Genomic DNA, 15,528 nt, shown 5'->3' on the forward strand with positions numbered 1-15,528 from the left:
TATGGTTGGCACACTGGGAATGTAGTCATACAAGTTCCTGTGGAGAGGGGAGGAGCTGCTCTGCTGAGGTGAGGAGAAAACAACGTACTGTAATTTCAGTTTCTACAGTCATGAAGTAGATGAGTGAAAACAAGGTGAGTGTTACTGAGCATTTATGGGGTGTCATAATAATAGCAAAAGGATTTCTTACTGGAAAATATCATATTAATGTTTCTCAAGGTGGAACAAAAAAATCTGGAAATTTTCATGGTTTGCTGCACCATGAAAAATGAAACATGATTGATGAAACTATATCTTTGGTTAATAGTGAGACATTTTACTTCTTGTGCTGAGTTAGCTGTCTCTCTGTAAGCTGTAAGAGAGTAAAAGTATCTATTAATATATGAGGTAAAGGGTCAGCTGGGTTTAATACAAGCTACACTGGGTGTGTGTGTGTGTGTGTGTGTGTGTGTGTGTGTGTGTGTGTGTGTGTGTGTGCTGGTGAGCTGTATTTCTTGTTCTGTAAGTTATGGCTTTCTTTAAAAATATTTCTGTTTTTTTCTGCCGTGCTCACAGTCAGTATCCGTTACTTTAACCGCATTATAGCGAGGGACCACTGTAATTTTGAAGGTAAGTCACAACATACCCTTCGTAAATACTAATGTATAGAAACCAGCAATCATTCATTTTTTGTGTGGCTTTTTTTCACGGTTTGTTAACATGCTGTGTAGGTGTGTACTTGACTAGCTGATATCGACATAATGGGGGAAACATCTGGTTTGACTATTCTTCATCTGTAGTTTGAATGCTGAACATTTGCCTGTTTAAATCATAAGATCAGTCATTATACAGAGATGTGCTTCTGAATGTGGACGATGTGCCTTCTGATTCTGTAATGCAGTTCTGCTTGTGTTGAGTGACGTAAACAACTGATCGATCTAAACTCTTTAAACGTCAAAACTGATCATTAGATTTTTTTATGACACAACAGTGGTGAGTGTTCCCACCTTCTGCTCTTTGTAACTTAACGTGATCTTTCCGTTTTCGAGTTTTGGACATGATTTTGGAGTATATCTTCGCAGTAGCGATTAACCGCAAAGTAAATCTACTGGAAACGTACAACCCTACATCCGGTCTCAAACCAGGAAGTTAGCATTTTCTCGTGCACAGGGTCTATTTTACTTCAGCAGCACAGAAAGCGTCTGAAGGTGAGCTTAAAAAAGATGATTGCAGGCTACATTGTGGAAGAGATGCTACCGCTGCGTACTGTAGAGTCTCCGTCTTTTAAAAAAAATTATTTATTATTTAAAGAGTTTAATTTCTATTGTTTGTCCACTCAAGGTTTATAGGGATTTTAAGAAGTATTTAGTTAAATTACTTATTTAGTAATTAAGTTACTTTTCTGACACAGTAATTAGATAAGTATTTTAAATACAATATTGACTAAGTAATTAATAATTAATAATTAATTAATTTTTTAAAGTAACTTACCCAACACTGGTCATAATAATAGGAAAAGGATTTCTTACTGGAAAATATTATATTAATGTTTCTCAAGATGATTGATGAAACCATATCTTTGGTTAATAGTGAGACATTTTACTTCTTGTGCTGAGTTAGCTGTCTCTTAGTGAGCTGTAAGAGAGTAAAAGTATCTATTAATATATAAGGTAAAGGGTCAACTGGGTTTAATAGTTTAATACAAGCTACACTGTGTGTGTGTGTGTGTGTGTGTGTGCTGATGTGCTGTGTTTCCTGTTCGGCCAGTTATGGCCTTCTCTAAAAATATTATGATGTTTTTTTCTGCTGTGCTCACAGTCAGTGTTCCTTGATTCTCTCCCAGGAAGCCTAAAGATGAGTGTTTTGGAGGGGAACATAGCAGAGTTTCCAGGATCCAGCTCTGTGTCCATGAACAGTGACGAATTCGGAGATTATCATCCAGTCTTCAGTCATGAACTTGGACCATCAGGCAAAAAGTAAGAAACTGTGTCTATTATAAACAATGTGAAAATGGCAAAAGGAGAGGACAAACTTCAGTAACACAGTAAAGTCTTTCTGAAAAAAAGCACTTAAAGCAGTAAAACATTCATATCAAGTGATTTTCCTCAAACAACCACTGACACAGCTGTATTATGTGTTTGACTTCCTGATATTTGTTTTCCATTGAGTCTTGTATTTTATTTTATAAAGGGACATAATACAAGCGGTGTCTCCTTATCCTGGTAACTTATGTTAAGATGACTGAATACTGATGAGTGAAAGATTTTTTGCATATACTGTACAACAGAAAAATGGAAATGGAAATCTCTGAAATATTAAATGAAGATCTGAAAGTGAGTTAAAAACGATTACCCTGAGGGGGCCGTAAGGAAGATGGCAACATAAGCTTGCAGCTCCCGGTCAAAACTTGAAAGAAAACCAGAATTCGAATATTTCCACCGCTAAACCGTGTAATAAATGCCATGAAAGGTGGAAGAAGGTCAAAAAGACAAGGAAACATTAAGGATTTTGTGAAACAAGTGGAGTTGGCAAGAGAAGGCAACGCAGACATGTCCGAGAATAGCGTGCAAGGCGAGCAGATGGAAGGAGATGTAGCTAGCTGGCCTCACGCAGGCTTTCAGGACATCATTAAGGAAATTCACTCACTTAAAGCCAAGTTTAAAACTGAGTTTGCCACGTTTAAGAAAGACATCAAACAAGAAATGAAGGACGAATTCGACAGTTTCAAGAAAGACATAAAACTGGCAGAAACGGCGAATGAGCTAGCTAGCCATGAGACCAGACTCGAAGAAACTGAGAAAAGACTGGAAGAGATGGAAAGGTGGAATTTGGCCGCAAAAGACGCTCTAATCCAGTCGCTCCAGCAACAACGGAATATTCAGATGAAACTGGCTGACTTGGAAGGTCGCAGCCGACGGAACAACATTCGCATTTTTGGCCTAAAAAAGGGCTCTGAAGGAAACTCTGTGCTGCAGTTTGTGGAAGACTTGTTGAGAGCTGAGCTTTCACTCCCACCGGATTCTGCTCTGAATATTCAGTGGGCGCACAGAGCTCTGGTGCCAAAACCCGGACCAGAAAAACCTCCGCGATCGGTGGTGGTTAATTTTCTTCAGTTCTCAACCAAGGAGATGGTGCTGAAGACAGCGTGGAAGAAAAAAGTTGTACATCAGGATAAGCAGCTTTTCTTTGATCATGACTACGCTACCAACGTGATTCAAAAGAGGAAGGAATACGCTGGAACCACAGGGACGCTGTGGGTACGAAATACGTATTTTCAGTTTCTCTTAAGTTTCTTGTTATCTTGTTCCAAGTTCTTAGGCTGCGTTCACACCGAACGCGATAGAGGCGAGCGAAAACGCCCTAAACGCCCCTAATTTGACGCGTGCACATTCGCACCTCAACGCGTGTCCAAGAAAAACCCATCGCGCCTCAAAATTGCATCTTTCCACGCGCGTGGACCGGAAATGTGGGAGGAAGTTGTGCCAGATGTGTTTTGCTGCAGATGTCCTCTGAATAAACACATTATCTTGTTAGCGGAAAGGTATTTGTACATCAGTGGGAAAATAGCGGGACAGTAGGCGGGCTTGCTAGCTTTTGCGCGGCTTTATCGGGTCAGTCTGAAAATTAAAAAGGAGAATGAATGAACTTACCAGGTTGCCCGATCTCCTCACTTCTGTGCCTCCAAGCTCGGTCCTTTTTATTCCTGTCTCGGTAGAAGTAGCAGCTGGCATCATACAGCTCTGGGTGATTAGCCACGGCAGTGATGAGTTTTTCCTCCATACTGAATGAAGAATGAAGGGCTTTGGTTTGATCTGCCCCTGTGACCTGGTTACAGCCACGTCACCGGCCTCCTGATTGGTTGTCGGGGCGCGATTTGACGCCGGAGTTCATATTTTCCAACTCCAGCGGTTGGCGCGGTACGGGCGTGTGCACAAAATGCAACACACAATCTGACACGCGTGGTTTTCTTCGCGAGTCAAACGCGCCCCACGCGGTACACTGACGCGCGTTTCACGGGTTTTGGCGTTTTCGCGACGCAAATCTGCTTTCGCATGTTCGCCGGATGCACAATCGCGTGTCATCGCGCTCTTTCCATTGACTTTACATGTACACCTGACGCTCTGGCCGCCTCTATCGCGTTCGGTGTGTGCGCACCGTAAGAGTTAGTGTTGGATGCTATGACAGTGATAAGCCAAAAATAAAACTAAACTTAACAGTGAAAAGATGGGGAATATAACGCTGGTGTCAATGAATGTCAATGGGATGAATAACCCAATTAAAAGAAGTAAAGTGATACTTAAAATGAGAAAGCTTAATGCCAATGTAATATATCTACAGGAAACACATCTGTCACAGGAAGAGTATGATAAATTAAAGAAATTTGGGTACAGAAATTCTTACTACAGTACTTGGAAGAAAAGTCGTAAAAGGGGGGTAGCAATACTTATTAAAAATTCAGTTAATTTTGAATGTTCTAAAGAAATTCGGGACAGTGAGGGGACATACATTATTGTAAGAGGTAAACTAGAAGGGGAGGCGGTGACACTAATCAATCTCTATATTCCCCCTGAGAGCAACCAACAAAATGTGAAGACTACTTACAACAGTCATGTCAGAATCTGAAGGGACAGTGCTGTGTGCAGGAGACTTTAATGTGGTATTCGATCATAGAATTGATACAACAAGCACAAATAGAAGCAAAAACAGCCTGGCGAGAATGGTTAATACCTTTATGAAAGAGCAGGGAGAGGTAGATGTATGGAGGGAACATCACCCGCTAGATAAGTAGTATACACACTACTCAAAGACTCACAACACTTACTCAAGAATTGACTATGTCTTAATGAACAGATGGGATCTACACAGAGTAACTGAATGCACAATTGGAGTGGCAGATATTTCTGATCATTGTGCCATTCATTTAAAGCTAAATCTAAATAGTAGGCGTAGAAACACCTGTTGGAGGTTAAATCTGAGCTGTCTGAATAAAAAAGAAACGAAAGACCAAATCAAGAAAGACATAAAGCAATACATAAAGGAAAATTCCACAGAAGAAATTAGCCCAACTGTGTTCTGGGATGCATTCAAAGCTGTACTCAGAGGGAAGCTTATTGCCATAACTTCAAAACAACACCAAATGAGGAAGGCCCTGTACCTAAGCCAGGTGGAGGAACTGAAAAACACATAAATATTATACTGAATGACTCGGATTGTTCAGCTCCAAGACAGAATCAAAACACTAAAAAAGGAAATTGACAATATATTGACTGAAGAAGTGGAAAAAAAACTTAGATTTTTGAAACAGGATTATTATGAGAACGGCCCAAAGGCAGCTAGACTGTTAGCACGGCGTCTTAGACAGCAGCAAGCTGCTAATACAATTCACAAGTAATAAGTTATCTACAAATAACTTACAGTATAGCCAGGAAGAAATAGAACAAACATTTAGGAAATATTACGAAAACTTGTGTAAACAACCATGTTCCTCAAATAAAGACAAAAAAACTGCTTTTCTTAACTCCCTAGACTTACCACGTATTGGTACGCAGCAAAACAGCAAACTAACTGCCCCTATCAGTCATGAAGAAATATCTAGAGCAATTTCAAGACTTAAAGCTAATAAATCTCCAGGGGCCGAAGGGAGGAGTTGATACCAATGCTTCAATCATCATTCAATCACACCCTTGCGGAGGGTGTAACCCCTCTCTCATGGAGAGAGGTGATCATCTCAGTAATCCCTGTTAAGGGTCCGAAATTGAGGAAGAGAGTAAAACAATGATGGTCCAGAAGAGGTCGATCAAACAATTGATTTTAATGAATACACGCAGCGTGGGGAGACGTACACTGGAAACCATCAGTCGTAAATCCCCACCCAAAAATACACTTCAGATTGCTTTTATAACATCAGGGTATTATGACGCCCCCTCATGCGTTTACAAGCACATAATTTGCATTTTAAGAACATTCTTTGCCCCTTGTACAGACAATGATCTATTCTAAGAAATAAATGCAGACACAGAAGTTCCCCTTTCTGGCATCCTCTTTCAAATATGGTGATGATCTCAGGCCTTTGAGGTCCCCATGGACTTGTCTTCCTCTTTGCGTCACCTGTTGCTAGGCAAACTCAAATGCAACAAGAAGCTGAATACATTCAGGCCTTCACTCAGCTACTATTTTACTGTAGCAATATACTCAGCATATAAGCTTTTAAGATTATAGATTTAACTCAACGATTTAAGTGGTTATAACTGCACCTGTAATAAACATGTTAATATGTGATTATGATAACACCTGTAATACAAATTATAACATAATGCCAGCAACTTCAATAAATGCTTGGATGAAATGATAATTAATGCAATGATAAAGATGATGGTTATGTAAAATAATCCCTGTAATTCCACAATTCCCTCTCTTGACGTCTCTTCCAGAGACGTCACTACACCATTTTCTTGTGTCACTCTTCGACCCACTCTGTCACCTCTGGATCCATTAATGGCATCCATCCATTCCCAGGTCCACTGCCTTCGCTCTGACCCTCTCTAGCCGTCCCCTGACTCAGCAAATCAGACAATAACCTCATGTCATCTAGATGGTCCAGTAATAAAACGCCAGCTCCCACTTGAAAACACTTCATGCTTAAGTGGTCTCTGCCCCTTTCCTGGGTCCCTCTCTAGTGGAAATCTAGTGGAATGGACCCTCGTCATCAATCACTAAGTAAACTGAATTGGCACAGGTCTCAAATAAGAAGCAGAAGACACTTGGGCCCTCGCTCAGGCCTGCTACTAGATTTATGTGTATTGTAAGCATGCATGCAATTAACCTGCTATGTTCTCATCTTCCCTCAACATGTATCACCTGGACACTCTCACCAGTGAAGCTTAAAACCCTCTTGGATAGAACATCAACTCTAAACTAGCACAGATATGCAATGTGTATAAAATGAACTAAACCTGTGAATAGAATGAATGTGATGACAAACATATTCAATGCATTATGAACCCTGTAAACAATATTACTGATAAACAATGCTGTATAAAAAATTTCTGAATCCCCACATTCCCTCTTCTGACATTCCACATCCTGTACACAAAACTGTCGCTGCTGCTGCAAGTGCCTACCTCTCATCTAAAGTCACCTATCACCAGAAAATGTATAGAAAATCATTATAACTGCTTATTCTACTACAGGATCAAAGAAAAAACAACCACTTTAATCACTAAGTGTAAGCACATTATTAATGGCTCCTAAGTAAATTTCATCATAGCTAAAAGCTGAACTCTAACTGCATTTCAGAACCCACATTTCCCGTGTTATACCCTGTTCTTGGTATACCATTTTATTTCATTTTTGCTGCTCTTAATGTAATGATACATTCTAATTTATACTTTATCAGACTTAACCAAAATATATATAAGGTTTCTCCCTTTGCTTCTGTTTTAAACAAAAACAAACACTTCAACCAGCCTTTGTTATTCTGTAACTGCATTTTATGTAATAAGACTAATTTAGAGCTGCATGTGTTATCTCAATATTTTACATGTCACCCAGTTTAGTCACAAGCCCACTCCTATTCAGTTCCTCTTGTCTATCACTTGTTACCGGGCCAGCTCAACTTCAGTTAAAAGCTAAAGGAATTTCAGGCCCTGGGCCTCACCTATGTTTATTTAATCTCCAATATTATTCATTTGAGTCAGCGAGACTTTTAACATTGTCAGGAATAGAAATATTTTACTGCTATTATTTGCTGCTATTTTTATAATCATCATTACCATTTCATGTTAATAGGGATGTTGCTTTCATAGATGCATTCAGATGTTCAAATATATTGGTATTATATTAGCCTTTATTACAGGTCCAAAGAAGAACCATTTTAAATGGTTGAGTTGAATCTATAATTTAAATGTTATTAATGCTTTTATGATCCCTGTGTAGAGGGCAGAGACAGGAAAATACACTCTGTGCCAAAATGAGACAGGAAACGAAACGCGTCTGCAGAGCATACTTTTGCAGAAGTGAAACTGAAGCCAGAGTTTAAGTGCAAGGGTGTTTAGTATGCATACTGCGGATTAAGCCTTAAGTAGTTGTGGTAGACTGAAACAGTTGTTATATATTTTACATATAAGTCAAGATCATTACACACAGGATGGCCTTAGCCTGGTTGGTTGCTTAAGTTGAGGTCAACTAAGGTTCAGAAAGCAGATGCAAACTCTGCACGTACAGACAGACAAATAGTAAGAGGTCATGACACGTACGCAGTACACAGCATGCACGCGCCCTCGCACGTGTACGCACGCACACATACACACCATGGTAGATCTATTTTGGTAGGGCAGAAATGCAGAAGTGTGTCGACGTACTTAGAGGAAGTGCACCAGACGAGCGACAGCGAGGATGGAGACAGGAAGCATCAGCCGTCGACACGAAGATGATGTTCTATGTTAAAAGTCGTTGTGGTTTAGGCTGACGTATGCTTTGTTTAAATCTGCCTACCAACAGGAAAGGGGGCTGTACAATTCTTAACCCCATAAAACAGTTGTCTGAATATGATAAAGACAGTTCAACACTGATTGGGTTGTTGAACTCACACATGTGTTTATTAAAATACTGTCTAATTGCACACCGGACTGGATCTGTGGTTATTGATGGATTCTTCTCTCAACATTGAACCCTAACAACATCCTCATAAAAAGCTCTCCTCTACCCTAGAAATAAATCTATCTACTATCTGTTTCTAAAGCCTACATTATAACAACTTTATTCTAAAAATCAAAAAGAGATCACACCTTTTCTACTCATAAAATCTTCCCCATTATTATTATTCCCACAGTTCCCCTTTAAGTTTGGTGTACCACTTCTTATCCACACCAGCAATTCATCTTCTAAACCGAATTCAGTTCATTTTACTCCTTTCTTTAGAATTAACAATCTCTGCCCCAGTTTTACCATATCTAAATTCTCAAACAACCCCAATAGTTATAAAATCATACTAAAACCCATTTTAAATTAAACAAATTAAATCTTAAATCCCTCTCTTTTTTGACACATCTCATGTGGCAAAAAACTCAAAATGCTTCCCCCAAGCTTAGGAAATTAAAAGGGAAAAAAGGTTAGTCATATCATATCATTTCTCAGAACACTTCCGCCATCCTCCTCTCTGGTATTTTGCTCCAGCCCTGAAAACCTGTGTTTAAGGACAAAATCAATTTAATCATCATGTCAAATCTTCTCAAACTCCTTGCTCCATGCAAAAGTCTGGATCCTTGAAATTTCCTGGAAACAAAACCTGTACTTTACATTTCATACTCAACTCTCCCCCTGTATGATCCAATCTGTGTCATAACAAAAAACTTAAAACAGAACAGTTATCAATCATGTGTTTCTTCAGTTAATGGTAACATGAGTTATATCAAAAAATGTTTCCCTTTTAGCATTTAGCATTTTATAATGTAATAACATAATCCAACCCCAGTAAATAAAACAAAAATTCCCTCCAAGCAAACATCAACATCCCCAGAATGAAGTCTTCCACTCCTCCTGTTTGTCAACATTTTATTCATCCCCACCTTGGTCCAGTCTCACACTCACTCACATGCATTAACATCAGGTCTTGCTGATAGTGTGGACTCCCTCACAAATGATCAGAGGAACACCGTTTGCTCCGAGGCTGTACTGGCGTTAAGTTTGGACTTTTGTTTCCAGCTGTTCTCCGCATCACTTCATCTACGGGACAGGAAAATCGTTTCACCGACCCAGCTTCTGCAATAGACTTTATCAAAAAAGACTTACTACGGCCGTGAGAGGCACAGACGAGTGAGAAGAAATAAGTTGGATTTCACATGTGTGATTGTTTGAACTCAAGGGACACTGTTATGCGTCGGTGTTGGGGCGAAGTCAAGTAATTAATTGGGCCATATTTAAAAAAAAGGCCAGAAGGTATAATAATTTTGATTTAATTTATTATGAATACTCTGCCTTCCTACTTTGTTCCGATTTTTGATATGTTCGAGATATTGCTGTTCTGGGGCATTTGATTAGAATAAAAAGTGGAAAATATAAGTTTTGGAGTTTAGTTTATTTATTAAATGTTATATGTTTGCCCAGTTGAGGGGCGGTCTGATGGTTAACAGGATGTCTAGTCACTGTGCTATTCTAGCCTGGAGGGTTGCGATCTCAGGGATAAATAGTAGATCAGCATGGGGTTTTGAGGCTCGTTTTATTTACTTTTTTTTTTTTTCCCTCTTTTTTTTGGGGGGGGGTCCAGAGGTTGGGACTCATTTTTTCTGTACTTACATTTTGGTACCTGAATGGCAAGTCCGCAAAGTCATCTGCCTCTTCGTTTTATAAGCTGGAATGTTAAAGGTATAAATAATCCGGTTAAACGCACAAGGGTTTTTACTCATTTAAAATCATTGAGATCCGATGTTGTATATCTGCAGGAAACACACCTCCGATCAAGTGAACAAATTAAACTTAAAAAAACATGGATAAGCCAAATATTTAGCTCAAAATCTGAGGACAGATCACGAGGTGTTGCTATTTTAATTAGGAAGGGGATTCCATTTATTCCAACATCAACTGTGGCGGATACCAGAGGGAGATATATTATTATACAGGGCAGTTTGTATGGGAAACAAGTAATTCTTGCAAATGTATACGGACCAAACTGGGATGACCCAAATTTCTATTGTACTTTTTTAAAATACCTGCCAGATTTAACAGTGTCCCATTTGATACTGGGTGGTGACTTTAACTGTGTGCTTAATCCTCAACTTGATAGATCAAATCCAAAACCTGATAGCAGAATTTCAAAAGTGGGTAATGTTCTAAAATCCTTTATGCAATCTTATGCTTTTTTTGACCCCTGGAGGAACAAAAATCCTACATCTAAACAATTTTCATTTTTCTCACCAGTACACCGGTCATACTCACGGATAGATTTTTTTGTTGTAGATAACAGAATTCTTCCCGAGGTTTTAGATTGCCAATATAACTCTATCATTATCTCAGACCATAGTCCAGTACAATTAGAATACAGTACAATTTTTATGAACGCTCAAGTCAAAAACTGGCCTGGCGACTTGATCCTTTACTCCTAACTAAAGATTCATTTAAAAAAATGGTCTCTGAGCAAATACAGTTTTTCTTAGAGACAAATCAAACCCAAGGGATGAAAATGACTGTTGTATGGGAAGCATTAAAGGCCTATCTTAGAGGCCAGATAATTTCATATGTATCATTTCAAAAAAAGAAATACTTCCAACAAATGAATAACTTAGCCAAGAGTATAAAAGAGATTGATTGCTTATATGCAGAAAATCCAACACCAGACCTCTATAAGAGAAAATTATTATTAAATTCAGAGTACAAAATTTTGTCCATTAAGCAAACAGAACGTCTATTTTTCAAATCAAGGCAAAAGTTCTATGAACATGGGGAAAGAGCCGGAAAACTTTTGGCACATCAAATTAAGCAATCCATATCAGCTAATATGATTTCCGAAATTTGTAAAACCTCTGGAGAAAAGACGTCCAATCCAAAAACCATTAATGACCAGTTTAAAATGTTCTATTCCAATCTTTACACTTCAGATCCGGTTGATGAAAAAAAGGTTGCTGAAATGCTTGATAGATTACCGATTCCACAAATATCTGTAAATGATAGAACAGAAATTGATAGAGAGATAACCATTAGTGAAATTGTTGAAGTAATTAAATCAATGCAAAGTAACAAGGCACCGGGACCTGATGGTTTCCCTATTGAACTATATAAAATGTTTATAGATAAACTGGCACCAATACTCAAAGATGTATACCAGGAAATATTCTTTCAAGAGAAATTACCAGATACCATGAAGCAAGCCATAATTTCGGTGCTGTACAAAAAAGGTAAGGATCCCTCACAATGCAGCTCCTACAGACCAGTGAGCCTTTTAAATTGTGACTACAAAATTCTTACAAAAATTTTAGCTAATAGAATCGATCTTATACTGCCAAAACTTATTAATCCTGACCAAACCGGCTTTATACCAGGGCGACAGTCATTTTATAATATGCGCCGCCTATTTAATATTTTATATGTATCAGAACCAAAAGAAGAGTCAGAAATAATAATTTCTCTTGATGCAGAAAAGGCCTTCGACCGTATAGAATGGCCATACCTTCATGCGGTCCTAAATAAATTTGAATTTGGCCCATTGTTTCGAAAATGGATTAAAATATTGTATTCCTCTCCAGTTGCGGCAGTGAGGACAAATAATGTAACCTCTGACATTTTTCAGCTAGGTAGAGGCTGCAGGCAAGGTTGTAGTTTATCTCCCTATCTTTTTAATTTAGTAATTGAACCTTTAGCTATTGCTCTTAGGGAGGACAGTCAGGTTGCTGGAATTTCTAGGGACGGGACAGTGCACAAAGTGTCATTGTATGCAGATGATTTATTACTGTATATATCTAACCCAACAGCATCAATTCCTAAATTGCTCAAGGTATTAGATCACTTCGGACGCATATCTGGATACAAATTGAATTATTCAAAAAGCTTACTGTTCCCTATTAATAACATAGAGCAAGATTTCTCTGCCTTCCCTTTTAAATTAGAAAAAGAAACGTTTAAATATTTGGGAATAAATATAACCCGCACAATGAACGAGTTGCGGATTCATAACTTTGACATTTTGTTAGAACAAACATCACAAGATTTTAAAAAATGGGCAACACTTCCAATCTCATTAGCAGGCAGAATAAATATAGTTAAAATGGCAGTCTTACCAAAATTTCTCTATATTTTCCAAATGGTTCCTGTTTTTATAACCAAATCAAGTTTCAAAGATTTAGACAGATTAATAGCAACATTTATTTGGAAAAATTCAAATCCCAGAATAGAAAAAACATATTTGGAAGTACCAAAGGAGGCTGGTGGGCTAGGGTTGCCAAATTTTATTTTTTATTACTGGGCGGCTAATATCACCAAATTATTGCACTGGAAATATGTTTAGGGGGTGAAGGGTGAAGCTTGGGTAAAAATGGAACTGATGTCTAATCCACTTCCTCTCCTAACCTCATCACTAGCTCTAAATCTAAATCAAAAACAGAAAATAACAAATCCAGTTGTAAGAACATCTATTAAAATATGGCTTCAATTCAGAAGGCATTTCTGTTTGCAACAGGTTAGTAATTTTTTCCCTGTTGCTTGTAACCCTTTTTTTTGCCATCCATTTCAGATAAAGCATTCCAAATTTGGCACAATAATGGTTTGAAGTTTTTTTACAATTTATTTTCAGGAGAAACGTTTAACACCTTTGACACTCTGATGAGAGATTACAATATACCAACCTCACATATGTTTAGATATCTGCAAATACGAAGTTTTGCAAAAAAATTATTTCCTTCTTTTCCCTACCTACCCCGTAAAAATCAAGAGGATACGATTTTGGAAATGGATCCTTTCGGCAAAGGGAGAATCTCCGCTATATATAAACTGATACAGAGCTTAAGGCCTATTACTTGGAAAAAAATTAAAGAAAATTGGGAAAAAGATATTGGGGTGGATTTATCTGATGATGAATGGAGATCATGTTTGAATCGTATACATACTTCTTCCCTTTGCATTCGCCATGGCTTAATTCAGTTCAAAAATCTCCATCGTCTTCATTATACAAGAGAAAGGCTTTCAAAATTTTTCCCGGAAGTTGATCCTGCCTGTCCCAGGTGTGGACATAATCCAGCAAATGAGGGTCATATGATGTGGTCTTGTCCGAACCTGGATAATTACTGGGGAAATATATTTAAAGTATTATCTCATATCAGTGCGCAGAATTTAGTGCTTGATTTCCGCATTGGCATTTTTGGAGTTATGCCAACTCAATACAAAATTAGTAAATCTCAGGAAAATGCCATAGCATTTGCTACATTGCTTGCCCGTAGACTTATTTTATTTCACTGGAAGTCTGATAAGGCTCCTTCATACATACAATGGTTAAAGGAGGTGCTTTTATTTTTGCCACTGGAAAAACTTAGATACAGAGTTCTCTCATCACAACAAAAATTCTCTGCGACTTGGAACCCATTTATTGACTATATAAAAACGCATTTTCCAGATGTGTGACATACATTTTTTGTTTTGTTTTTCTTTACTTGAGCCTCAGGTGGGGCGGGAAGGGGAGGTTTCTTTTGTTTTGTTCTTGGTTTTTTGTTGTTGTTGTTGTTGTTGTTGTTTGTTTTGTTTTTGTTTTATTTTGTTTTTCTTTCTTCTTTTTTTTTCCTTTTTTTGGTGTATAATCGCAATATTTTCAATATGTATTGTGATCATGATTTGTGAAAAAGAAAAAAAAATTAATAATTTAATAATGTATCTGTTGAAAAAAGATTAAAGACAAAATAAATCTTTAAAAATCCTAAAACATCTTACTTGGAGACACCAAAAGAGACATCACTCACAGACATATTTGTTAATGAAATTATTTCAAAGTCAATTTCAGTTTTCAGACCCCAAATAACGGTCCTAAGTATCAACAGTGTATGTATCCTATCTCAAAACCCAGCAAAAAGTCATACAGTCATGGCAAGAAATAAAAACTTTACTTACAGTATTGTAATAAACAAAACCAACGTCTTAAATACAGGCGTTCAGCAATGTGTAACACTCTCTATGAACTTCCTAAAACTCTAGGGACCTCGCAGCTGCCTCATTTGCATTTTCACACACACTCCGTCTAAAAATGGCCTCAGCACTTCAGTTCAGTGCTGGGTCAGACTCCTTTTGACACCAAACCTCTTACTTTATATTACACAGATACACAGACGTCTTATAATTACAATAACAACAATTATCAGACCTGAGATTGCACAACCTACAGAATTTTGACAAATTTAAATTAACCCTCCAAGGGACAAACTCCAAGTTTTTTATTATCAATTACACAGTATCAGTTCTAAACTGTATCTGGTCGAATCCCTAAGGTCCCTAACACAATTTAAAAGCGTCTAACGCCCAAGCTCCAAGCTTTACTACCCAAAAAAGCACAAATACCGTTCTAAACGGTAAAGTGGTCCAACCACTAGTTATTTTGGAGGTTCCCAAGTTCTTCCCGGTCACCAACCGTACTAACCCTATTCACGATAGGTCAAGGATGACCGTCGTCATCCAGGAGGGAGCGTTAACTCCGAGAAAATGCGCTTCTTAGCAGTCCAACTGCCGTTCTACAGAAATTTGTAATACTTTGAAACAACAATCAACACCTCAGAACAAGTGTATGACCGACGCAGGTCCAACCTTATAACCAATTAAAATGTAACCCACAAAACGACCAATTACCTATTATTCTAAATTCACTTAACAGTCCAACTGCTTTTATTTACTTAGCAGTCCAACTGCTTTAAATACACTTATTCTCTTTACTCTTTACTTATTTTCTCTTATTCCCTTTACTTATTTTCAACGTTTCATTATCAGTACTTCAACTTCAATTCTCATGAGATTTTCATCAAAATCAAAACAGACATTTATCAGTAATTTCAGTGAGTAAACTTTTAATTTTGTGATCTCCAATTG

At 37.9% G+C, this 15,528-nt stretch overlaps 1 protein-coding gene across 1 annotated transcript in view; it reads left to right on the forward strand.

Annotated features, from left to right (window-relative positions):
* The first annotated feature begins 601 nt into the window (after positions 1–601).
* Positions 602–15,528, forward strand: part of LOC112841715 (uncharacterized) — a 53,370-nt gene continuing 38,443 nt past the window's right edge. The window contains exons 1-2 of the mRNA XM_025905170.1: positions 602–609; positions 1,823–1,955. Of these exons, the coding sequence (XP_025760955.1) occupies positions 1,834–1,955 (122 nt within the window). The 5' untranslated portion in view covers positions 602–609; positions 1,823–1,833. The remainder of the gene's footprint in view (positions 610–1,822; positions 1,956–15,528) is intronic.

This window comes from Oreochromis niloticus, linkage group LG3 (genome assembly GCF_001858045.2).
Source record: "Oreochromis niloticus isolate F11D_XX linkage group LG3, O_niloticus_UMD_NMBU, whole genome shotgun sequence".
Taxonomy (NCBI): Eukaryota; Metazoa; Chordata; class Actinopteri; order Cichliformes; family Cichlidae; genus Oreochromis; species Oreochromis niloticus.